The sequence below is a fragment of the Calliopsis andreniformis genome, unplaced genomic scaffold (assembly GCF_051401765.1).
Source record: "Calliopsis andreniformis isolate RMS-2024a unplaced genomic scaffold, iyCalAndr_principal scaffold0133, whole genome shotgun sequence".
In the NCBI taxonomy this organism is placed as follows: Eukaryota; Metazoa; Arthropoda; class Insecta; order Hymenoptera; family Andrenidae; genus Calliopsis; species Calliopsis andreniformis.
In genome coordinates this window covers 372,660-399,581 of record NW_027480542.1, presented here as the reverse complement: position 1 = coordinate 399,581, position 26,922 = coordinate 372,660, and the positions used below count along the sequence as shown (strand labels likewise).

The window sequence follows — 26,922 nt, the reverse complement described above, 5'->3', positions numbered from 1 at the left end:
ATTGTAAGTCATAATAAATGTTCCAAGAACAAAGGCAGCTCATTTTGTAAAAACTCCAAGTACGTCCTGGCTGGCTGTAGAAGTGTGAAGAACCGATATCCTGCTGTTTTACCGAAATCGCTGTATCTGGCTGCCGACTGTACACGCGCCTATTGTCCCTCGGCAGTGGACAGGGGTAACATAAGAATCTGGTCACCACGTGTACTAGCCGCCGACGCGCCGGAGTAACGTACAGATTAAAAAAAAATAGCTTATTGTTCAGAACGAAGACGTCTGAACTCTTAAAAGGTGTCCTTTTGGGGTGCTTTTCCAAATGAAGCAAGCTGATATTTTCCAGACACTCCTCGAGAAGAAATAACTGCATGTCGTGAGACAAGTGGGTCTTTACCTCGCTCGTACCCTTCTTAGATTCTATGAACCAAGACACTTGGCACCGTCGTAAATTTTCCACACAAACAGCTAATACTTTCTATGCTGTATTTTTACCATTTCTCTGCCTGCTCTTTTCAAGTTTCTCAACCAATCTTCGTTCATTTTCCAGCTTTCTTAAGTGTTGAAGGAACCAATAATGTTCTTTCGAGGTATCCCCTTGACTTGATCTGTTAACATGCGGATTCTAACAGTCAGAATCATTCTTTGAGCGAAACCGAGAGCATCGTAAAAAGATTTCTGAGGACAGACATTATTGGTGTCCAACTAACTATTAGCTTAGTTATTATCTAGTTTTTACCCTTAATTATTGTTTAGACTTTAGTTTAAAGTAGTGTGTGGATTTTAGTGTGTGTCATTGTGTAGGTTTTAGTGCGTTATTTTCTAAGTTGTAGTGTACTAAGATCAGTGTTTTGAACTTACGTCGAATTAAAAACTCGAACGTTAAACAATGTTCTCCAACGAAGAGTACTACGATATGATGCTTGCATTAGGTGAATTATGACTTACAATTAGTGAAAAAGTTAAGTAACTGTTCAGTTCATACCATGGAAATACATTAACATCTGTAATATCAGCAGTATACGCGTGTGTATGTTCACCGACGCGTGCTTCTCGCGTTTGAACTCGCGTGTGTGTGGTCACACGTTCGGCTGACTAGGATTTGAACAGCGCGCCCCGGAAGTCCAATACCTGAATTTCAATCACCGATATCTCGAAGATGAAGCTCCAGATTGCAAAACGGTACAGGACTTTTCGATTTCTATTTGCATGAAGAATATGCATGTCTCGGCTTGTCCCATAGTTTTGGGACACCCTGTATATACAAGGTGTGTATATATGTTGTTCTTCATGTGCTTGGCGTCGAGACGCTACCATGTCTCTAGATATTGAAACATATAGTCCAAATAATGTGTACAATGCAGATGAGAGTGGATTTAACTTGGAAATCCATTCTGGTCGTATGTTGACTTATTGTGATGGAAAAACTATCGAAGCCTCCGTGCAGTCGGTGAGCTCAACCACACACAGCTATACGATTCTCCCTACGGTTTCTGCGAGCGGTGAATTACTGTCACCACTGTTTATGGTACTGAAGAAGACTAATGGAGAATTTGGACCTAGAGTGGAACAAAATTTATTGAAACCATTCAATGTATTTTTGACTGCAACAAAATGTGGAAAATTGACATCGCATTATTTTAATACTTGGTTTACGCAAGTCTTTGTACCAAAGACCGGATCTCGAAGTGTCTTATTGCTTAATTCATGGAGCGGCCACTGTCCTACTTTTTAACACAATATTCCAGCCGATAAGGAAGTAATCCCGTTAATCATACCAAAAGGAACAACAGGAATGATGCAACCATTAGACGTTTTCGGTTTTCGAGGGTGGAAAAATTTTGTAAGAACTTTTTCTGACCGCATCCTATTATACGATCTTAACATAAATTTACATTTACGCAATAATATCAAATTACAATCTCTCACCCGTCATCAACTGTCTTCGCCAAAATTTAAAAAACTGTTTAAATATTCATGGTACAAAAGTGGATACCTTGAAGAAAGACCAGTACAGCGGTTTGAGAATCCAGTGAACTTTTGTTTCAATTTTCCTGACAATGACAGCTTGCCACGTTATGATGTCTGTGATCAGCTTGCCATAATATAGTGTGCGTGGTGTAAAAAGTTTTTACGTATAAATCACTTTTTTTACAAATATCGTGTTTGTGGAAATTATGTACAATGAAATATATGTATGAAAATATAAATTAAAAATTCATATAAATACAAATTGTTTCCTGCTACATGTATCATCCCGTTCAAATTCCAGTTGTATATAATTAGGGAACTAGTTTCTGATCATTTTAAAAACCTTTCCTACGTAATATTGTTTCAAGCCTAATAAAGTCTTAAACCCCAAACCTTTTTATTATTATAAAATTTTATATTTCATTGTCAAGAAAAAGCTTTAAAAGATTGGAAATAAGTATAATTTAATTATTTATACGTTATAGAATAATAGCGTAATTGGGAACTAGTTTTTCATAATCTAAAATATATGGGAACTAATTATTAATTAGGTGAAGAATTAATTTGTCGACATTTGCAAGCTAATAATTATAAATACATTGAATTTTCTAACTTTATGTTTAGTCTAAATAAGTAGTTATGGGTGACGTATCTTATATTAGCACAAAAGTTGGAATATTATACGCGTACGTCTCCTTAAAAACACGTTTCAATATTAAACAAACATGTACAATAAATTAAAAATATAATTATTGATATATGTATAATATTTCATATTTTGATATTCTTATGTTATTCAATTTCTTGTTACCGAGAACTATGATTTGGTACTTTCGGTCGTATAATTGCATAAGTCGATATTGGATTGCAAGATTAATATATACTGTTGAATTTGGAATAAAACATGTAATATTTTTAGTTATTATGAAAATATAAAAATTATCAACAATAAGAAAAAAAAATTTTTTTTGTATAAACAAAACTTTTTTTTTAACTTTATTGACAAAGGTCTGTAGAGCTTGTCGAACCATTCAAATCTTATTTAAAACATTTTTCTCTATCTCTTGTATTTTAAGAATTATACTCGAGAAAATGAAAGCGCCCCTCTAACTTTGGGGGTAGTTCTTATACCCTTAATGGTCGATTGGGCACGAATGAAGGGTACCGTTATTCTTGTATTAGATCACACTATAAGCCCACAAAGTTTCATTGAAATTGGTTATTGCGGGTTCAAGGTGTTCCCTTGTGAGAAATATGTTCAGACAGAGGCTCAGCACATTATCGTTGCGGCGTGAATTTGAAAAAAGAAGTTGGAAAATAGACGAGCCGTTTTCTGACTGCGTGCATGACAAGATGGTGTTAGGAAATCGAGTGCCAATCGCATCGATGGAGATCGTCGATTACATCATCGAAGGCATTCCGAATGAGAACATCAGGTCCCTGGCGCAAGTGCGTTGCTTTGTTGGGACAGGGGTCTTGTTACAGTGCGGCCAACCGGGACACAAGGTCGACGGTTGCAAGACGTCGTCCAGCGTAAGCTACGTCACCGCCCTGCAGGACGAGAGCGACGAATTTTTCCCAACTGATACACTGTCCATGGGCGCTGAGCATAAGTCGATATGCGTTAGATTAGATGCTTTAATCGATTCGGGCAGCCCAATCAGTTTTATAAAAAAAACTTGTATACTGACGAAGTTTGTCGAAGCAATCGATGAATCATTAGGATTTTCGGGCATCAATGGTAGCATGATGAGGGTACTCGGATTAGTGAGCGCGAACATTACTTTGCATGGGGCAAAATACAGAATGTCGCTGCGCGTTGTGGAAAACAATACTATACAAAATTCGCTGGTTTTGGGTAGGGATATCATGAAGACGGCTAAAATCTCGCTAAAGTTAGATTAGGAAGTGATGCAAATTATGAACATAGACGCGGATATAGAAAATCCAAATTCAACTTCGCAATTAGTTTTAAAGGAAAAGTTGCCGCATAGCGTTCGTACACAGACGCGTCAGCATGTCGAAAATGTTATGCGACTTACACTAACGGATGATAAACCATTTCACTGGTTTACTATCATTTCAACAAATGAGCAAAAGACAAAGGCAATAACATTATTCAGTAACTTGAAATGAATAGAAATTCACATGACTGTAAGAAATTGCCGGGATAAAAGTATTCGTACAGTATCATTTATGTTCATAAACACAACAGTTACGATGGAATCAGGACATTTCGAACAATGTAAACATTACATTAGTAGATGGCATGTTAGTTTAGTTAGTCTAGTCGTGGCGAGTACATGTCAACACTAAATATTTACAATATGGGGAGATAAACGCAATGAAACAACGTTCGAAGAAAGAAAAATTATTGTACGGTTATACGAAGAAGGTAAATCATATAGAAGTATATCAGAAATAGTAGAAAGAAGTCGATCAACTGTACAGAGTATAATAAATAAGTATAAAAAAGAAGGAACGTTACGGAATGAAGAAAGAACTGGTAGACCCCGGAAACTAACTACTAGAGGAGAGCGTAAAATTGTCCGAATTATTAAAAAAAACAGATAGTAGTGCATGAGAAATTGCATCACACCTTCGGGAATATATGCAGAAAGAAGTTCATGCAAAAACAGTACGAAGAGTGCTGCATCGGGCAGGGTACAACAGCAGAGTTGCGAGGAGAAAACCACTCATCAGCAAAGTAAATAAAAGAAAGAGATTAGAATAAATTAGAATAAATTAGAGTTAAGACTAGATAAATGTAAATTCTTGCAAACGGAATTACAATATTTAGGGTACGTTGTTACAAGCGAAGGTATCCGGCCCGCGGAACAGGGAATTAATGATGTTCAAAAATTTCCAATGCCACGAACTGTCAAAGATGTACAAAGTTTTATCGGCTTATGTTCATACTTCCGCAAGTTTATTGAGAATTTCGCGATAATAGCAAAGCTGCTTTACAAATTGACGAAAAAGGACACGGAGTTCAGATTCGGGTCAGAAGAAACACGCGTTTGAGAAATTAAAAGATTTGCTCACGCGTGCCCCAATATTAACTATATAGAATCCACGTGATGAAACGGAGCTCCATTGTGATGCGAGCTCAATTGGCTTCGGAGCAATCTTAATGCAGCGGAAGTCGGATCAAAAATGACGCCCAGTATTTTATTTTTCAAAACGCACAACAGAAGTCAAGGCCAAACACCACAGCTTCGAATTAGAGACCCTTGCAATTATTTACGCATTGCGACGTTTCCGAACGTATCTATTGGGTATTAAGTTTAGAATAATTACAGATTGCCAGATTTTTAGTCTAACGTTAAATAAGAAAGACACGAATCCGTGTATCGCTCGTTGGATATTAGAAATGCAAAATTTCGATTACACACTTGTCCATAGGTCAGGCTCAAGAATGAAGCACGTGGACGCACTGAGCCGACAGATAGTTGTGCAAGGTAATTCGTTTGACCGGAATCTGGCTTTATGTCAAAGTACCGATGCAAACGCAGTGAAAATCAGGGAAAAGTTAGAACAGTTAGAAGATAAATTCTTTGAAATGATAAACGGTTTAGCATATCGAAAGGCCAAAGATCGCGTTTTATTTTATGTACCCAGCACATTAGAGCGTAACGTAATTCATAAATACCACGACGAGATGGGCCATGTCGGGAGTGAAAAAATCATGCTGAATATTCGTTTCAGTTATTGGTTCCCGGATATGAAGCAAAAGATAAAGGAGCATGTTAAAAGTTGTCTGAAATGCATCGCGTTTAACCGAAATTATGGCAAACAGGAGGGTATGCTAAACGAAATACCTAAGCACGACAAGCCCTTTATCACGCTACACATCGATCACTTGGGACCAATGACCAAGGCCCACATGCGGAAAAAATACATACTACTAGTGGTAGGTGGATTCACCAAATTTGTTAAGCTGTATGCGACGAGCACCACGAATACAGCGGAATTATTAAAAGTCTAAGACAGTATTTTACAGCATATAGTAGAGTAGACCGTTGCAAATCGTATCGGATCGAGGCAGTTGCCAAGCTTACTGACAAGCGAAATTGTAATTGGTATGAGACAGTGGAAGATGTCGAGTATGTGTGCAACAACACAATAAATAAGGCGACAGGGGAAACGCCAAGTATGCTCTTGTATGGAGTACAGCAGCGTGGTCAATCATTGACAGCATGCGAAACGCATTCGAAGCGGCGGAAAACACCGGGAACGCCCGAAGCATAATTGATAAGCGTAACAGAGCGGCCGAACGAATTAAAAAACATTCCGAGGCAAATAAACGTAGTTTCGATAAGAAAAGAGAACCGGCGACAACTTATAAATTAGAGGATAAGGTAATGATTAAAAACTTTGATACGAGCAGTGTAAACTGTAAATTAGTTCCAGAATTTAAGGGCCCGTACGAGATCGCGAAAGTGTCGCGTAACGATCACCACGTCATAAAAGACGTCGAAGGATTTCAAATGACTCAGATGCCTTACAAAAGAACTTGGGCTGCGTCAAATATTCGTCCGAGGCTGACCGGGTGAAGTTGATGTTTAAAATAACCAATGTTACTTAGTTACTCCTTACTTCATGTGTAGAAGCGAACCGATTTCTGTTATGTTTGCATTTTCGTTTTGTTCTATTGCACTAATTAGTTTAACCTGGGACGATTAAAAGGTCAGGATGGCTGAATTGTCAGCGTTTCGCTGAAACCCGACACCCAAAGTGTAAACGTCTCGCTGAAAGCCGACACCCAAAGACACCGCCAGTAGACGATCAACGCGCAATACACGCGGTGTGAAAACTGATAAAACATCGTAACCGATACCGTGCGACCGTTGTTCGCGGATGAGACCGACCGAAATTACGATCCAAAGAACCGATTTTAATAAAGAAACCTTTACAATAACATTTCCAAAAAACAAGACAATCAAAATCTGAAATAAACATGTGAAAGTAGAGATTTCACGCTTTTAAATGCCGTTCGGATCATGTCAATACGACTATCTTTGTAGAAGTTATACACACTTGAACTAAGGCCTAACTTTCGGGTTTGTACGAGTGATCCCTTAATTTTTTTGCGGAGTGTATTAAACGTAAATTTACTATTTTTACTTCGGATGAAAGTGTTAATGTGTGAATAAAACCAAATGAACAGATGAAGCCCAAAAATTGACTCTTAACGTTTAAACACGGAGACGGCAGCGTGATGGTGAGGGAGTGTATGAGTGTAGCAGGGATGCGAAATTTAGTCTTTATTGACGGTACAATGGATCAGCATAAATATTTGAACATTTTGAAAAAAAATTTGAAAAACAGTACCAGAAAATTACATCTTGAAGAGTCGTTTATCTTCCAGCAGGATAATGATACTAAGCACATGGCTAAGAAAGTAAAGGAATGGGTATTATACAAAGTCCCGACACAGGTGCATACATCTCCACAATCTCCCGATATTAATGCAATCGAACATTTGTGAGGAGAAATAAAAAGAAATTTGAAAAAATACACAATTAAAAAAGAGAAAGACCTAAAATCTAAAATATTGTTGGAATGAGAAACATTCAGTCAAGTACAACGCAAAAATTAGTCCAAAGAATCCTAAAGAGGATGCAAGAAATTATAAAATTAAAAAGCGGCCCAACTGATCACTAGTTAACAAATGATGAATAATAATGTTACATATACGGAGACTTTTTTTACCTCGTTTTTGTTGAGTTTGAATTTTGCCTTTTTTTGTTTGTTAACAAATAAATATAACATAGCTTTTTTTACACTGTTAATAAATGTTATTAGCGTTATAGAAATAACGGTGAAATAGAATATGTTATGATATTAACCATGGTAGAAAATAAAGCATATAACGCTGTTACCAGCACTTCGTCTTCCATGGAATCTCTCTCAAGCTAAGTCAATAGAAATGAATGATTTAAGCACAATAAATTCTAAAACTTGCAATGATTCTGATTATTCTTTTAGTATACCATCGTTGTTGTATATCTGGATTAAAACTTTAGAATGTATATTGCACATAGCATATAATTTGCTATTTAAAAAATGGACTGCGAACACTGCGGAATTAAAGAAAATAAAAAATGAAAGGAAGGAAAAAATACAACAAGAACTTAGAGACAAAATGAACCTCCATATTGACTATATAAAACAAGGATGGGGCTCATCGAATGATAGGAATACAGCCCAACGTTTTTCGCAAGCGCAGTATTATCCGCTGAAATTAGTGGGATTGACGTGACGTTGATTAAAAAACTCCGCGTCATATTAAAGGTAATTTTTATATCCTATATCAAATACACATTGAAATAATGATTATATTTCATATCCAAAATAAAAGAAAAGCATTTTTTAACATAATATGATTATTGTTGTACGCCTTCAATATAGAGCAGAATTTAATAATATTAATATAATACTAATTTAAAGATTTTGTACCATATTATAGGTTATTTCGTTCCCATGTGAAATAAATGCTAATAAGTTCCAGCAATACACACGAGAAACAGCAGAATATTTTGTAAATTATTATAATAGGTATTACATGCCATCGTTTATATATAAAATATTAATACATGGTGCAGAAATAGACATGCACTGCTTCCAACGAAAACTTTCCGAGGAGGCATTAAAGAATTCCAAATGTGTTCCGACCAAAGATATACATACCAATTTCAAATATATTCGGGAAAAAACTTAAACGAACCATGCGTAACTCCCACAAGTGTGGTACTGAATTTATGCAATAATATTCTACATAGAGATCACACGATTTACACCGATAATTGGTATAGTAGCATAAATTTAGCCGAAAAATTAATCGAGTGCAATACCCATTTAGTACGAACCCTAAGAAAAGATAGAAAGGGAATATCTGTAGACATTAAATTTCAAAAATTAAAACGCGGTGAACTTATCACTATGCAAAATAAGAAGGTGATTATGGTTCTCAAGCGGAAAGACAAGCGTCACATTTTTATGATCTCGACGAAACATTTGGCTAAAATGGTAGAGGTCCGCAAAAAAATTATGTTTATAATAAACCGGTAGAGGTTATGGATTACAACAAAGGAAAATGTGGTGTAGATTTTCTCAGATCAAATGATAGCATATTCCACACCACACAGAAGAACCCTCAAATGGTATATAAAATAAACTTTAGAGTTATTGTTGAACACATCAGTCTCAAACTAGCAACTAGAACAAAAGTCAAGGCACCAGAATTTAGAATAGCACTCGCAATGCACCTTACACAGTGCCATTCACCAACACTACCAAATCCACCTATTCGACGCAGACTGCGACAGGAAACATACAAAAAAGAAGGGCAAGCGTATCTGGAACAAAAATTATGCAGAGAGTGTTACAAAAAAAATGTCAAACTATTCAGATCGAAAATTGCTAAAAATCGGTCCAAAAAAGTGACCACCTACTGTCCAGATTGCGTTTAAAGTGTTTTAACATAGTGCATCGTAAGATGTAAAACTTGTTCTAATAAAAAATTTTAATTGTTCAATAAGGCACTTTTAATTTCAAAGTATCTTGTTGTATATATCGGCTATATTCAAAATGCACTGTCAGTTTTCATTCAATTGTTACAATTGTAAAAAGTTAAAGCGCTCCGGTCACCAATGACCATCGTGGCGCGGGAAAAACTGTGGCCGGTCATATATGACCAACATAGCAGTGAAAGTGTTAAGAAAGCAGAAAATCTGATAATTAAATAAAAGAAAAGACCATTATTAATGTTTTCATTTAAAAACTTTTTATTTTTTTCTGCCTTACCACCAGTAGCATAACGTTGCTACATTATCCAGTTTATTTCATGGCAATATCTCTTATGGTTTAAAAGTTATGCAAAAATGTTACTAAATTTCTCCATCCGAATCACTGTAGACGCCCGTTCTTTGAATGAAGGGAGCAGTGTTGCAAGCGCCGGGTACATGGCCATTGCCTGCTATGCTCGCAACTCGCAACAAAAACCAAGAAGACAGTCGAAGCAGGCGTCTTCAGAACCGATCAGAGAATCATATGACAGCTGTCACGATGACTAGATGTGAAACGAGATATACGAGTAAAACGTTACAAGTCTGTAAATAAAGTTGTAATATATCGTGTAAAGTGTTTAACATGTCGGCGCTGCGGTCGCGAGCTCGTGGTGCGCGCAAGGAGTCGTCGGCGACTCCTCAAAATCGTTACAGTATCAACATAAATATATCTTTTTAACTATACGTTTATAATTTAGGTGAAAAACATTATGACAAAAATATTTGAACATTTATAAATGATCAAATTAATAGATTAAGTAAAACACCGACTTCTGCTGAATGTTATCTCTACTTTATTCATCATTTCTTCACACTTTTTGATACTGATGTCAAAGCTTTAGAAAAAAAGAAAATAAAAGCACGTGATATCTATGAAGTAATGTTAACTTTAAAAAGGCCAACTTTTAAGTAGAAGAAGAAAGTAATTCTTCGGGTTTACTGTTAAACAAGCTCTCCCGCTTCCTTCAGCTTCTCTTCAAACCCTATTTCGAACAGAAGGTACTGAAGTTTATACATGGGCAATTGAGTACTTAGAAAAGTAGTTCAATTGTAATGGCTCGATATTTAAAAAGTTGGAAGTTTCACAATTTGATAAACAATCTACACTAGATCATATTACAAATACCACAATAGAGTTAGGAATCTAGGCTCCATACTACCATGAATTACTAAAATACATTATTACTCGCAATATATTAATAGTTACGAAATTAATATGTAATAATTAAATTAGGCAAACGTCGATGCACTTTTTAAACAAGTAACATCGCTGCTTATAGAAATAGGAACAATTTTTTAAAACAACTGAAACTCTGAATTTAAAAAGAGTCATTCAAGTATCGCCTGTAATGCCATGCAGTAACGCATATGTAAAAAGAATATTCAGCATAATGAGTAGTTTATGGTCGGATGAGAGAAAGTGTCTTTCAATCGAAACGGTAAAAGCCGAAATATGTGTAAGACTGAATTTATTACTCTTGTTACTTATTACAGCTTGACAGCTGTCAGTCATAATCGTAAAGCGATTGTGATCCATATACACGAAACGTTTGAACAAACCATTGTACATAGTTGTAAATAAAGTGCTATACAAACTGAATAATGCCGTTCAGTGAAGTGCGCGAGACTCGGGCGACAGAGAGTCGGACGTCAGCGATTCGCCGTCATAACAATATCATATAATAAGCAAAACCTAAGATTTAATATTTTGCCAATCATCAAACCGCCGGCCAAGAACTTCTCGCGTAAAAGGTGATAGCCTTATACCCTTATATTCTTATTATATTATATTATATATCTTATTATTATTATTAGCCTTAGAACTCTGTCTATACATATGCGGCCGTGTCACGTTGTACACGTTTCTATTGCGTATTCTACGGATTCCTTCGAATACATGGAATTATATTATCGAATACTGAATTAAATTATGAAACAACCCTGAAATGACCAAAATAACAATGACTGAAGTTAGAATGATATTAGTCTCAAATTTAGTACATCTCTGTAGATATCTACCTTTATAACTTCGATCATCTGGTGGTTGTTTTATAATTTAATTCTGTATTTCGCGGATGCGAAGGATATGAAGGATCCGTGAAATACGCAATAGAAACACATACCACTTGTCACAGACACATAAATATATGCAGAATTCAATTGTATCGTACCAGAAGTCTTTTGCAAATATCTTGGAAAATGGGGTCAAGCAACAACGGTTATATGTTGTTCCGTACGGAGAATATTTTCCGACTACTCTCCCAAATGTTCAAGTCTCTGCCTGTTAAGAGAAAACGTCCTAGCACTTTCGTTTTTTCGTTATCTTAATGGAAGCGCGGCTCCGAGCAGCTGGGTAGCAACCACGACGCTGTACCAACCGTTTCCTTATATGGAAATTTCTAACGAATCCCCACTCATTTTTCGGCCTATATAAACTCAGAGATTTTAGCCCTAACGGGTTCAGAACAGTACCGTCACGTTGATAGTCAAGTTCGTCAGAGTTGGTTGCTATCCAGTTAGATCGGGCTAAAGTTCCCTTTCGAGTCTACAGTTAATCTCATAGAATCCGCGAGTCGGCATAAATTCTATCTGGCAATTCCTACGACCACTCTGTAAGTCCCTGCATCGCCAGTGCGTTAACACCGTGCATTAAAATCATACACTTTACGCGACAACACTACACTGTACACTTGTATGTAAAGACTGATTTAGAATATATTCAAGTATTCATTGTAATTTTGTGTAGATTGCTTACAAACCTATAACTACCTTAAGCGATCCCATTCGAAGTTGACAGATCCACCACGATACAGCTTAACCGCTCAAGTTGTATCAATTAATAATTTAAAAAGTTACGAGGCTCACTAACATCTCCTGCGGCTCTCTGATCTTACATCAGTTTCGTCCGCTTACCCTTACTTCCAAAGAAACTGCATTCAACCTAGTGGATCCTCGATTTATTCGAGTTCGTCCACGAAAGCTAACCTATCCTGTAGCTAACTGATTTTTACATCAGTTTCGTCTACTTCCTACAGCTACCTGATACCAGGTTCGTCTGTACATTATCCAACTTCCTTACAGCACCCTGATTTCGCATCAGGCTCGTCTGTTTTAATTCGCCAACCTCCTTAACAGCACCTCAATTTTAATTTGAGTTCGTCTGTATAACTGATCCCAGTGACTCCCTGATTTCGCATCAGGTACGTTCACAAAACTCACTCTCCTGCGGCTCACTGATCATCGATCAGTTTCGTCCGCAAGCACACCTATCCTCAGAGGCTACCTGATTTTACATGAGGTTCGTCCTCGCCTACAATAAATCCGACGGCTAACTGATTTCGCATAAGTTTCGTCCGTCGTACCAACTAATACATCATCACTATATAATTCTTTGGAAATATTCCTATCCTCGACGGTCTCTTGCGCTGCTCGCCTCCCGTCTCGTAACAATGTATAAGAAAAAGTTATTCAAAATATCAATCTTGATAGTATATTTCAATTTCTTCAAAATCGATGTTAATATTGTAGAAGAAACTTTTAAAAATTAACGTTTTTCTAGTAAAATAAACACTATATCGGTTTTCCAAGCTATTCCGATTGATTTCTTTTTTGAGTGATAAAATGAAGCTTTTAAAATAAAAATTTAAGTCAAACAGCCAAACTCAGGAAAAGTCGTTAAACTACAGAATTACCCATATTAAAATTTATGTAGGTCTTGTGATTGGAAGAGGATATTAAAAAAGTGCCGCTTTTGGCCTAAATTTGAAACGTAAAATTCATACAGTAGAGAAGACCGGGGTCAAAAGTAAAATGTTAAATAATTCAAAATCTATCGCAGGTCTTATTCCAAATTTTGTATACATGATGAAAAATTACTATTGAAATACACACATCAATATTACGTATTACGCATTAAGTATTATATATATAATATAACAATACTGTTATAATATAACAATATTATTATATTGTTATATTGTTATATAATACGTAATACGTAAATAATTATTACGTAATACGTACTACATACAATAAATACGTAAGCAATGAATAAGTATAGTGAGTAAAATAACTTTTCAACAAGTTAGTGTTTTAAAAGTGATATAAACATTCCCTGGGAAAGTAAGAGCTTTTTCTTCCTTTTTTAATCTTTAATGTGACTCTCTTAAATGTAATATTGATCATTAGTTAGAAATTTTAAGTTTCTGGTTAGTGGAAACTTATAACTTAAGTTCCAAAGCATAGTTGGGTAGAATTGTAACATCACCGATCTGGGTTGAAAGTAACGTTACAATCGACCCAAACTGATGTAGCCTTTCATGAAACGATCATGAAACGTTTCCGATAGTCTTTCATTTGTGACGCTTAACCATCACCATCGATCAGTTTGTACTAGTCTTAACAATAAAGCAGAGAGAAATATGTGCAATTGTCTGTACATATTTCAGTACATAATATATTTTATTCAGGTAAGTATTCTTATTAAATTTTGCCTAATAAATTTTATTTCCTCCTAGAAACAAGAATTCTAATTAAACTTTTATTTTAACTTTTTTAAATGCCTTATACGAGAGTTAGAAAAACTGATAGAAGTACAAAAAGTGCAGCAGTATAGGAAGATACTTATAATAATATAGTAAGGGAAGAATTATATTATCTGTTCGGGACGCAGCAAACAAGTATCAGTTGTGCCACGTGTCTTTGACAAGATACATTAAGACAAAACAAAAAGCTTTAGAAGAAGAACTTCTCCAATAACAGTGGTTTATAGACCGCGGAATAAAGTCTTCATTAAAAATCAAAAAGAAATTATATAATAAGAGCTGCTGAAATATATTAAGCATTTTACCCGAAGGAAATAAGGTAATTTTCATATAAACTGACGCAAAATTATAAATTGTCTATGCCACATCAGTAGAAGGAAACTAAGATGGCAAGTGTAGATTGATTCACTAACTTGATGAAAAGAAACCCATAATTGTGTACATGAAGCCCAGAGCCCAGCAAACTGCCCTGTACCATTACCTTCGATGAAACAAACGTAAATGCGTTTTTTGACAATTTAGAGAAGGTCTTAAATAAGTAATAAGTGAAACGAAAGATATTTATAATGTTGACGAAATGGACATTATAGAATAGTTACTAAGAAAAGAATCAAGTAAGTTGTAACAGTAACTTGTGCCATTATTGCCATTGGTAAATTTATACCTCTCATATTTATATTTCTGCAACTTCACTATCAAGAATATTTTGTAAGAGATGGGCCAACTGGAAGCCTTTGAAGTGGAAACGCCAATGAATGGATGCAAGAAAAAGACTTCATTATATTTTTGAAACAATTTCAAAATCTGCAGTAAAAGAGAAGAGAGTTCTCCTGCTAATAGACAACCATAGCTCTCACATATCTATCCAAGCCATTGACTTTGTTTTGAAAATGGCATAATAGTATTATCTTTTCCACCCCATTGCTCCCACAAGTTACAGCTGCTAGATAGATCTGTACATGGAATACTAAAAAGGGCAGTTAACCCGTGAGAGGGTGCTCACGGAGGTTTCCTCCGGGTGCCAGACATTTCGTTAAATAACTATAGATTGTCAACCTGTAAGGCTGAGGCACTTTCTACCTTCCTCATTATTAATTTACTTTAGATTGAACCATGTTTCATTGTTTGAAAGAGTCGCGTGTATACGAATACATATACAGTGTTGTCTTACAAATTACATGTTAAACTTCTCAAGAAAAAAATAACTATTGTAGGAACATTGAGGAAAAATAAGAAGGAAATTCCTCCTTCCTTTGTTTAAACGAAACACCGTTACCTAAATAGCTCCATATTTGGTTTTCAACCTAACTATACAATTGTATCCTATATTCCAAAGAAAAACAATGTCGTTTTATTATTATCATCCATGCACGCTAGGGTCACAATCGATGCTACGTCGGGAGATGCAAGAAACTTAGAGATGATAACTTTTTACAATTCAAATACAATGTACAATGAATACAAGGGAATTTATACCGTAGGAAGAATAACCAATCGATGGCCTTTTGCCATTTTCTGTGATATGCTAAACATTGCTGCTCTAAACAGTTGTATTATACTGAAAAGCAACTTAAACCAGCCCAACATGTTGCGCAGACATTTTTTAAAATCCTTATCGCAACAGTTGTGTAGAGAATATATGCAAATCCGTTTGACCAAAATAAATTTACCTCGAACAATACAAATAAGGATTAAACAAATAATTGGAGAACCAGACGAGCAACTACAACAGCACCACCATCACCAACAACAATCAGCAGCCACAGGAACAGGTAGATGTTTCAAGTGTGATTGGCGCAAAAATCGTTCCTCAAATATAAGATGTGCTTTCTGTAAGAATTTTATATGCAAAGAACATACTACCTCAATCTGCGTAAATTGCATTGAAACCAAAGAACTTGTGGATTTAAATGAATCAACCACTTCGTACAGAAGTCGGCAAGTATTCAAACAATGTCATTACATTCTTTTAAATTTGGACAGTATTTCTACATATCAACCCTATAAAGGTGTCATGTTGAATAAATATTCAATTTTGATTTTATAATAATATAAATGTAATATCACATATTACACTATTCTTCTTTATATTGTTATTGTTGCTATTATTCGTACTATTATTATTATTAATAGTAATAGTAGTAATAGGCGTAGCAGCGAAAAAGTAGTAATAATAGTTGTAGCAATAGTAATTCAGTACAAGTAAAATGTATACATTCATTTCCTCTTTTCAGGTTTGCAACTCTATGAATGTATTCGAAGTTAAAAATTTTCGTAATACATCCTTTGAATCATCGAAACTATGACAATTACGGATTATGATAATAATTTAATTTTTTAATTTTGAAATTATGTATGCAGTAATATTATACGTACTCATATAGTACAGCTACAAATGTTACTATTTCATGCAAATAGTTATTATTGTATTTCCTTGGGTTACTGTGTACATAAATGTGAATAGAATTTATTTTTTGTGCTATATTGTTAACATAATTAAAACCCGGAGGAAACCTCCGTGTGTGCCCCTTCGCGTTCCAATTAGTCACGCGCCTTCTCACAGGTTAATAGCCTATCTGATTCTTAGACGCATAACAAACCAGGGAAAACAATGACCATCTACCACATTCCTGCAATAGTTGCAGTAGCTTTTCCGTTGTCATTGATCATAAACAGTATTCAAGCAGGCTTCAAACGTAGTAGAACATTTCCTTGTTCACGCTTCATCTTGTATCACAAATAGGCTCTTAACCCTTACCTATTGATAAAAATCAAGACAGCATAACAGAACAGAACAGAACAGTAAGAGTCACCGGTCTATTATCGAATATCTACCGTCAACATTTCTTGGAACAGCCAATAGTGAAACTCAAAACGCTTCAACACATGATGAACAAATAAATCATGAAGAGTTTTCACCAGAACTAGTAAGGCCCTTTCAAAAAATTCCACCACGAAAAGATTTAAAAAGGTAAGAAAAAAAATCGACCATATACACTGACACTTATGAAAAAGAAAAAATCAGAGCAGAACGTGAAGAAAAACAGAAGAAAAACAGAAGAAAAACAGAAGAAAAACAGAAGAAAAAGTAGATAAAAAGGCACGTAATTTGAAAGGAACTGTGAAATAGAATAATGTACATAATTAAATAAATATCTTGTAGTTTTTAAACAATTTTATTTATATTTGTGGTTTTTTTGTGTGTGAATACTATTATTTTACTTGTCTTCATTTATTATTATAATTTAATTTAATAAATACTATGATTTTTTAGAAATAACCTTGTGTTACTATTGACCCCAGGCCGTGTTACAACCGCCTCGGGATAAGCGTCAATTGTAACATTTTATCCGATTCCCATTTTATATTGGTAACTTTAATGTTACTTGTTATAAAACAAAATTCCTTTGACTCAATACCGTCAGATATCTATTTAAGGGTATGGTATTAACATTCTCATTGTAAGTGTAATAATTTTTGCATAATCATAGGCCAAAGTCAAATTGTTACTTTTGACCCTGGTCTTCTCTAAATGCAAATTTAGTACAAACCTTCTTTGTTATAATAAATATTGGTTGTGACCTCCTTCCGTTGCAATTATTACTACGCTCACAATTACGCTTAATGTAAATGAGAACTGAAAATTTGTACTACGTTTAAAGCAATGAAGTAATCTTTGTTGATGCTATAATAATCTTGTTTTGACAACCTGGAACGTACTTCTAAATCAATTCCTCTATTTACATTCAATGCGTCGTGGCGAAACTCATTCACGGTATCGAATATATGTAGACAATAAAAGTCAATTTTTCGTCGAAAGGTTTGACGTTATGGACTTACGTTAATTAGACGCTTTTTTACTTCTCTCGGTGAGTACTATAATCCCGTAAAGTCTTGAACCCTTTTTTTAACACCTTGTATTAACAATAGACTCTTTTTTGGATGGATTCGTATTACAATTCCCTTTCAAAGTATACAGTTACAATATAGTAACGATTAACTCATCGTTACCGACGATGATGGATAGATCCAGAAGGACCAATTCCTTGTATGAAAGAAAGTTCACTAAACACAAATTAATACGCATTAGGAATTAACGCAAAGGATTCGTGTCGTATTTGCTGCAACTAAGAAAAATGAAAAAGAAATTAAAATGCGCCAGACTCTATTTTTTCTATATACCAATCCTGCGTTTGTAATAACAGACAACATTTTGAATTGGAAGTATAATGAGAACGCATCAAGAAAGCAGACACTTGTTATTTTGTATTTTTATCATAACTTCTTAAAAAAGCATTTAAGGACAATGTGTATATGGCATTTTTTCTTCATTATGTTTGTAGAATATGTTGACAAAGTTATGCCAGAAAAAATTAGGTACACTCTATAGGGATATTTGCAAAATAAACAAACTATTCAAGATAACGTATTTAAATAAACATAACATGAATCGTTTATATATCATTTTTATTAATAACATATCTGGTTAAAGTAGCTACTCATTAAATCCATAAGTAATTATGGTTCAATTACAGTCCGCAACACTTGATTAAACGCAATAGTATTTTTTCAGTACATATTACCTTGGACTCGAACTCTAATTAATATATCCTATTTTTCTACAATATGAGACCCTATTTAATGAAACCATACGATCTGATTTTCGGCAATTACTTATTTCGTATAGAAATATTCACGTTTTATAGAAAAAGATACAAATGTTCTTGCGTCAGTTGAATAAGCGCATCTCATTTTTCCACTATTTTTGTCCCATTATGCATGCTATTCGGCTGCGTAGTACCAGTTATAACACGAAAAAGTTCACATTGTAAAAAGTCGTGACAAAGAGTTGCGTATAAAAGAAAAAATGGGTCAACCAGTGCAACTGAATTTTGAAGAAGTGGGGAAAATTGAAATACTTAAAGAAGAGGGATATTCAAACAATGAAACATACAAAGGTAGAAACAAAGAGGCTCTATCATCCAGAGATATGAGGTCAAATTCTTTGGATAGCTTCGAGTTCAAACTTTAGTACAAAACAAATTACAGAACAAGCTAGTGTTTTAGCTTCTGGACAAACTGTACAGCAATTTTAGATAAGTGCCTAGTATTCAAAGGAGAATATTAAAGGGAAAACCATGCTTCAAACATTGTCATAAAAAAGCTAGGCTTGAATTTGCAAAGAACAATATGAATTGGATATCTGAATAAAGAAATATTGTTTTTACTCATGAAAAGTTTAATTTAGATAGCCCTAATGGGTATTCACTTTATTATCATGATTTGAGGAAGAAGAACAGAATTTTATCTCGTAGACAATACAGAGGAAGATCAGTAATGACTTGGTGTGCCATAAATTCCAATGGAATTTATTGATTTACAAATTATGAGGACAGCCAGATGCAAAGAATACCTTAAAGTACTGAAATCAGCAAAAGTTAAAATTTTTAACGTAATAAAACATAACAATTGGATATTTCATAAGGTGTTTCATAAGCAGCAGGAAATAAACTGTTTAAACTGGCCAGCATAATCACAAGATTTGAACATCATCAAAAATGTTTGGAGATATCTATCTAGACAAGTTTACATGAATCGATAATTTTCCTGCCAGGAAAATCTCATAAATAGTATTGAGACAGAGTGAATAAAAATACCATAATCTTATCTGAACATACTGTATAAATCAACACAAAAATTTAATTTTTCTAGTAATAAACAAACATGGCAGTTATACAAAATATTAATAAAGCATATTTGTTATTAAAATACGGTTTTCTCTGTTTTATTTAGTATGTACTTATTCAAGTGACACAAGAACATTTACATCTTCTTCGATAAAGCATCAACATTTCTATGCTAAATGAGTGACTATCCAAAACAAATGCATATTGTTTCACTATATACAGTCTATTATTGTAGAAAAATAGAACATATTAATTTAAGGTTGAGTCCAGAATAATATTGACAAAATACTATTGCATTTAATCAAGTGTCAAGGACAGTACACTTAAAAATACTAGGTACAAGGAATTGAAACTGCTTGTCTAGATACAGATCTACATTAAAAAATCTGCTTCTTAATACTATTTAGCATAGGCAAAATTTCTGTTGAAAGAACAATTTATGGAAATCCAAGCAAAAACATTGAAAATTACTTAATTCAGATAGACTAGTAAGTAATTGCATATAATTACAATATTGTTTAATAAATAGTGATAGAAATTAAGTTACAATAATGATGTACGCACAAAAGATTCTTGAGGAATTTAAAGATAATTTTTAAAATAGGAGTAGAAATTACTTGGTAACTATAGAGAAATATGGTGTGTCATTAAAAATGTAAATCAACAAATAGATAGTAAACTTTAATGCCCATTAATTCAGAATAAACTATAGATTACCTAGTATACTGAAACTAACAAAAAAGACCATTACGTATGGTAAGAGACAACCAATCACATAAACTTCTTTATCTTGAATAAATTGGTTGTTTCATACTTGTATATTATCATGGTAAAGCTATCATCATTATTTACAAGAGGTAACATTGAATCAATAAAATTACTATTCTGGTTACTACAAAACTAAAAACAAAGAATATGTATGAAAATACAGTAACATAATTAGTGACCAAAATGTCAAATTATTAATCTTTACATTTATTAATATTTAATTATTATTGTATTCTATTTCAAGTAACAATAACTTGTTATAGCTGCATTTGTTGCACTTGTTCTTCCTTTCTTACATAATAACTAAAATCTGTAATTGTCATTAACTATGAATTTATATTTTATTTGTTAGAACTGAAACTACAATTGATATGTATTGAAATGACTATTGTTCATTCAATATGTCAATATACAGTATTTGTAAGTAAAACATGCAATAAATTAATACACAGGTATAGATTACACAGACAAATGTATTGATACTAAAATATCAGTGTAATTGCTACATATAAAATATAAATGACAGTGAATGAAAAGCATGCAGAAAAAAGCACAGAATATGACTAAGTCTATTGTTAAATCAAAAAGGGAAAAGAAATAATATGAAGAGACAGAAAAAATTACATATCGCAACCATAGACCAATAGAATGTAAGAAGTATACATTGAAATATTTTAAGAGATGGTAGGATACCCCAATTAAATCGCAAAATGTCCCATAACATACTATCCAATCTGCTCTTGTTCTGCAATAATAAGATCTTACAGCGTTACGTTCTGAGACAAAGAGCAGCTTGTGCATACTGATGAGACAAACACATTGAAAGAATATATAGATCTAGAGAATTTGGTTGCTTGATATGGTTGTGTTTGTTTTGAAAAGCTCTGAACACATGTTAAAACCCTCATAGACACATCTTTCGATGGAGCTCCGATTAACATTCCCTGCTCTTGCGATCATTGGCTTATACTTGAACGGGTACCTGCTGGCAGGCTTTTGGTCTATACTTTGTATCTGTGTGTGTTACCTATGTTCTTTCCTACAAGCATTTTCGACCTTTAAAACTTTACAAAAATTAAACCATATGAGATACAACAACATGTATTAAGACTTTTCTTCTGTTGCTCCTCCTCAACATATCTGTGAAATTACAAACTTCTCTGAGTATTATTTTACTGTATAAAGATATAAACTTTAACGCATTATTATTGCAAAGCAAAAGTAGCTCTAACACTGTGTCATAGAACATTTTGTGATCCAATTGAGATACCCTACTGCCCATAAAAATATTTCAACTTATAATCACTTGTAATCAAAGCATTTAATAACGTTATTATTAATTAAATAATTTTTATTATTCATCATTTCCTCTGTTTTTCCAGTGTTTTTTAATAGATTTGTGGGTGTTTCATACTACAGCAGTTTTGATGCATCGGATACACTTTTTATTTGTATTGTGAATTTATATTTCTATACACTATAAATTTTTCAAGTTACTCCAATTTATTGGATATGTAGCAAAAATGATTAAAGAAATTCTTGGATTATAACATAAATCCATGTTTAATGCTTATTTATATGTTTTATAAGCTCTTCAAAAACTCTCAAGCACAAAAAAAAGGACGGGAGAAGTTGAAAATATTATCCATCATACAATTTTTGTGATATTCATAACTGTATTCAAGCACCGTTTTTACTTGAAAATTATTCTAAAAAGTATAATCTATCTCGTATTGTGTTAAGACTTGTTAGAAAATGAAAGAAGAATTATAAGAATAAGATTACAATATACCTAATCTTTGTTACATTAACAAGCATCTGTCAAATATAAGACACACTAATATAAAATATTTTATACACGACACACGTCGTCAAAGTGTATTCTCTTTTATAAAGATTTTATAAATATTAAAAGGCAATGTGTCATAAACGAATAAGATTATAACTAGACCGCAGAAGAAAAATATACGAAAAGCTTACCTCTTCAGCGAATTCGAAATCCCCGTCGAATTTTCTTTTACACTTTGCTACTGTAGCTAAAGCAAGAAGCACTACAGTCACGAATAACCACGAAAATCGCATGATTTCTCTTCTTTCACAAGTACACAATAGACAAGTGTTAATCTTGCAACACTAATACCACAACTTAATTCCGACGAAAAAGAAGGTAGTCACAGAAAATGTTAAAACGCACGCATGGAACCTCAGAATGCGCGTATTCCGTACACTTCGTAAAACACAAACCGCTCTACGATCAAACGAATTGTTACTGCACCAGTCGAGTCGAGGCGACGCCGCACTACTACAAACACATAGTCGCCCATTGGTTGGATTCCGGCGAATGATGAGGAGAGACGCTAGAGGCCGTCGGGTAGACAGGTATATGAACTGAACTACCCTTCTCTGTCTGTTGCTTTTCTACGGGTCATATCATCTACCTCTGACCCTTTTCGGTAGCAAGATTCGCGCGGCGCGTGCTACACTGCGCCAGTCAATACCTCTACTTGCCTCAATTCGCCAGTGTTGCCAATTCGACAAAAGGATACCAAAAATTCAACCTCGCAAAATAAATTAATAAGATATTCATTTTCTGTTTACCTTTTATCTCTTCCTTTCAATTTAGATTACATTAAATGTTGCAATAAGTGATACAAAATCAGTTACGACGTTACATTAAAATATTATCTTCGTGTAATGTTTTTTCACGTCGAATGATGTCGTTAAACATTTCTTTGGACAAGTTTCTTGTATCTAGTTATTAAATGTACACTGCCCAGAGAAATCAGCCACAAATGGGGGAAAATATGAAGTTAAAATTAAATAAGTAACAAAATTATGTTTGCATTCTTTAATTCATTATAAATATCTAAAGATTATTTAGTAAAATTCATCTGAAACTCGGCAAATCGAATGGCATCGTTACTAGGGCGAAGTTTGTGGCAGAGCTTAAACCATGAGAAAGTAGTAAGTATCATTGTTGTAGCCACGTGATGCGAGTGCTCTTTTGGTAATATGATAACTGTTAGTCTCTTACTTCCTGTGAATTAGTGTACTTTGAATATCGGGTTGCCGAAAGAATAAAAAATTGCACGTTGTGTCAACTCAAGTTGAATGTTTAGTTTACTTAGGATTCGTGACGAGTTTTCGTCACGGCCTGGTCAAAATTTGGTATAAGTCTCATTGACAGTTTGATCGTTCTTAAATGTTATAAGCGGGTGCCAATAGCGCACCAATCAACAAACGGGAAATTGATGATTGGTTAAGGTCCAGCTTGGGAGTGTCTACTTTTCAAACGCGAAGAAGTCGTCACGTGCACAGTCCGAAAATACGGAAAGGTCCGACTTAATGGTACGCCGAGGAAGTTGTTCGTCGGGCGCAGGTCTCCGCCGATCGTCAAGATCTGTCATACCTCTGGTCTACGATACGGCTATCAAGCATTGTGTGTGAGCAGAAATGTGCTGACCAGATGTCGAGTAATCAAAGGCGCCTGCTTTGGACCTTTCGTTTTCCATGAATTGCTTCGAATGATTGCCGTATCATATACCAACTCATCGGAGTATTGACAATAACCACTACACTGTTTAGGTTTAGATCCTTACGATTAGATGCGTATTACCAGAAAAAATAATATCAAACCGTTCGTCGATTAATAATAAGTTTCATACTCAAGTAATCTGATATCACAAACGCGGGTCCTTAATTTTGGAATTATGTAGAATTGATTCCCACCTTTAGTTTATACAATTTTCATTTTTAATAGCAATGCAATTTCCATCATGCTATTGTCTCTTAATATAAAGGTTGTTACGAACCGAGGGTAGGATAGTCTGACCGAGAGTCAGGGTTTTTGGAATTTTGTTATTGTTTCGTGAACGAACCAACGAATAACTTTGCACTCGCCAGGAACCATGGAACATGGACGAACCAGTGCGCAATGGCCAAGACCGGGAGCCACTAGTAGGTTAGGAAAGGGGACCCTCGCAAAGATTGTGAAGACGTTAGTATAGCATCGTAACTTTCAAATTTATAATATATCTCGAGCGGTAAAGATATAATATTTGTGGGATCGTTACGCGTTCGCTTCTTATTGGATTTAGGAAAGGTTTTGATTGAACTAAGTCCAATTTAACAAACCTTATAAAAATGAATATTATTACGAGTTTAAGTTGACTCGAAGGGATACAATTGTCGATAAGTTTAACGTGTCGCGGAACTAAGTCCTCTCTCTCTAGATTACGCACAGAGGTATGCGGGGGACGCGGCGTTAAGACTACGTTACAGTGAATTTTCTTTACGTACTGTACTCTATGATTCTGCTCGAAGGAGAACTAATGCTAGATCTTACTTCCAGTCTAAGCCGCGTACTAAACTCGAACTGGATTACGAATGAGCCCCGCTAGACCGAGTTTCTTAGCCTTTTTATACTCGAAAATCTATGGGAAAAATGGTGGGGATTTGACTGCATCCTAGAATTTCCGAGAAAAGTTCGGTGATATTAGTTACTGAGAATTCTATTAGTTGGGTCCAACGGAAATGCCTACCGGCCTTTGCATGGTGACTTTCAGGCAAAGTCAAAGGTCTCGGAAGGAGCTTTGAATCAAGTTCGTTCGTAGTTGCTTTACGTAACTCGTCTGGACTCGTAATAAGGTTATAAATTATTTAATGATTTCTTCATTTGATGTGTACAAGCAAGTTTCGAAACACGTCCGGTTTCACCCCAATAGAATCGGAACACCGTTCTGGAATATTCCGGTCACAATATACATTGGTGTACAAAATTAACGGTCTATTAAAATTTTGCGAAAAATTTGGTCATATTTCAAGTGGTTGTATCTCCGTGAAAAATAGGTAGTTCTAGTTTTGAAATCATGTACCTAACTAATTTTTGTTGTAGTATAATGCCACTTTTTTCAAGATAAAGCGCAACAAAAAAATTGTTAAAAATTTTTGTCAACTTTGAAGTGATACATGGGATGAAAGAAATTTTTCTTCGCGAATCCATTTAAATGCTTTTAAGGCGCCAACTTTTCCCTCTAATTTTCTTTTTTTTAGATTTGTTCTACTATTTTTTGTTACCACGTTATTTACTGTTGTATGAAAAATGACACTTTTAACGTTGAACACCTATAATTTACGACTGAGTAATCGTAGGAAAATTGCAAAGGGTGTTTTGGAAAGCTGAAAAGTTTCCCTTTAAGGGCATTTCCTCGAAAATTTAGTGAAAATTTTTTTTCATCGTATACAAGTCATTTCAAAATGACCTAAAAAATGAGGTAATTACCACTTTTCACAAAACATGGTGCGACATTTAGAAAAATCATGGAAACATTCAACATCCACGTTTTTTTGTACTTCAAAGTACCCATAACACCTGTGCCAAAGGCCGAACCGATCAGATGTTTTTTACTTTGTGCCTTTGTTAGTTGAATACGCGATACGATCTGAAAAACGGCTAGATCACTTTTCTTTACATACGATGCTTCTTCTAAACTCTTCCCTTGGTTCTCGCAGCTCGTGAGCGGCAATCTCGTCTTTTTTCTTGGTTCCACTTTATTAAAAAAAAAAAAAAAAAAAAAAAAAAAAAAAAAAAAAAAAAAAAAAACGAAATTTAGGTGTTACGTCCCGGGTGCGCTACCGGGGCTAGTACAGTATTTTGTGAGGTTTAGGCTTCGATTGCCTTCCTCGGGATCGTTCGGAAATTCAGGGTTGGGTTCACTTAACTTCTCACGTATGCATGTACAGTTACTTTTATTTAGAATTCTCGTTTCGGAGATTTAAACGTTATTACAAGTTGAATATAAATGACAATACCTGATTACCTTAATTTCGGAGGTACGAAATCGGGAGGAACCAATGGCTCGGCTTCGAGGAGACTTACAAGTTTTCGCTTCCCGGTTTATCGTCGCGTTTACTACACAGATTATAAACTGAGATCTCCGGACATATTCCTTACTTGAGTTTAGTGGACGGAAAAAGCAAGAGCCGAAAGTTCCGACAGGTTTTAAAGGGTTGATTGGAATTTGTTCAAATCGGGGGACCGAAAGACCTGTCGCAATTGATGCTTACCTTGACGAAATCTACAGCGCGTGATCTGTAGTTGCGAGGTTACCATCTATAATTTTTATTAATTTTGGACTACGATATTCTTCAAGTAATGTATACCAACGAGGTCGCAGTTTCTAATCTTCTCGCTATCTATTTCCTATCTTATTCTAACGCGAATTATACTAGGTCAGTCGCCGGCTCATATTTGACACCTTCCCGGGTTATTGCATTGCTGAGGTTGTCAAAATGTCATTCGACTTCAGCGCGTTTTTTGTTTCGAAATGATTTACCCGGAATGTAACATTAGAAAAAACAGTTCCATCCAATTTCCGACGCAACATGCGC

The 26,922-nt window shown here is 34.7% G+C and overlaps 2 protein-coding genes and 1 pseudogene across 3 annotated transcripts in view; 2 read left to right on the top strand and 1 right to left on the bottom strand.

Moving 5' to 3' along the window:
* Positions 1-22,895, bottom strand: part of Cow (Proteoglycan Cow) — a 362,273-nt gene extending 339,378 nt beyond the window's left edge. For both annotated transcript variants that reach the window (XM_076391853.1, XM_076391854.1), the window contains exon 1: positions 22,513-22,895. In XM_076391853.1, the coding sequence (XP_076247968.1) occupies positions 22,513-22,614 (102 nt within the window). In that variant the 5' untranslated portion in view covers positions 22,615-22,895. The remainder of the gene's footprint in view (positions 1-22,512) is intronic.
* Positions 1,307-2,101, top strand: LOC143187655 (uncharacterized; annotated as a pseudogene).
* Positions 7,895-8,835, top strand: LOC143187654 (uncharacterized). The gene is made up of 3 exons (XM_076391896.1): positions 7,895-8,038; positions 8,164-8,259; positions 8,435-8,835. The coding sequence occupies exons 1-3, from the start codon at positions 7,895-7,897 to the stop codon at positions 8,684-8,686; spliced, it is 492 nt and encodes a 163-aa protein (XP_076248011.1). The 3' UTR covers positions 8,687-8,835.
* Positions 22,896-26,922: the final 4,027 nt, after the last annotated feature.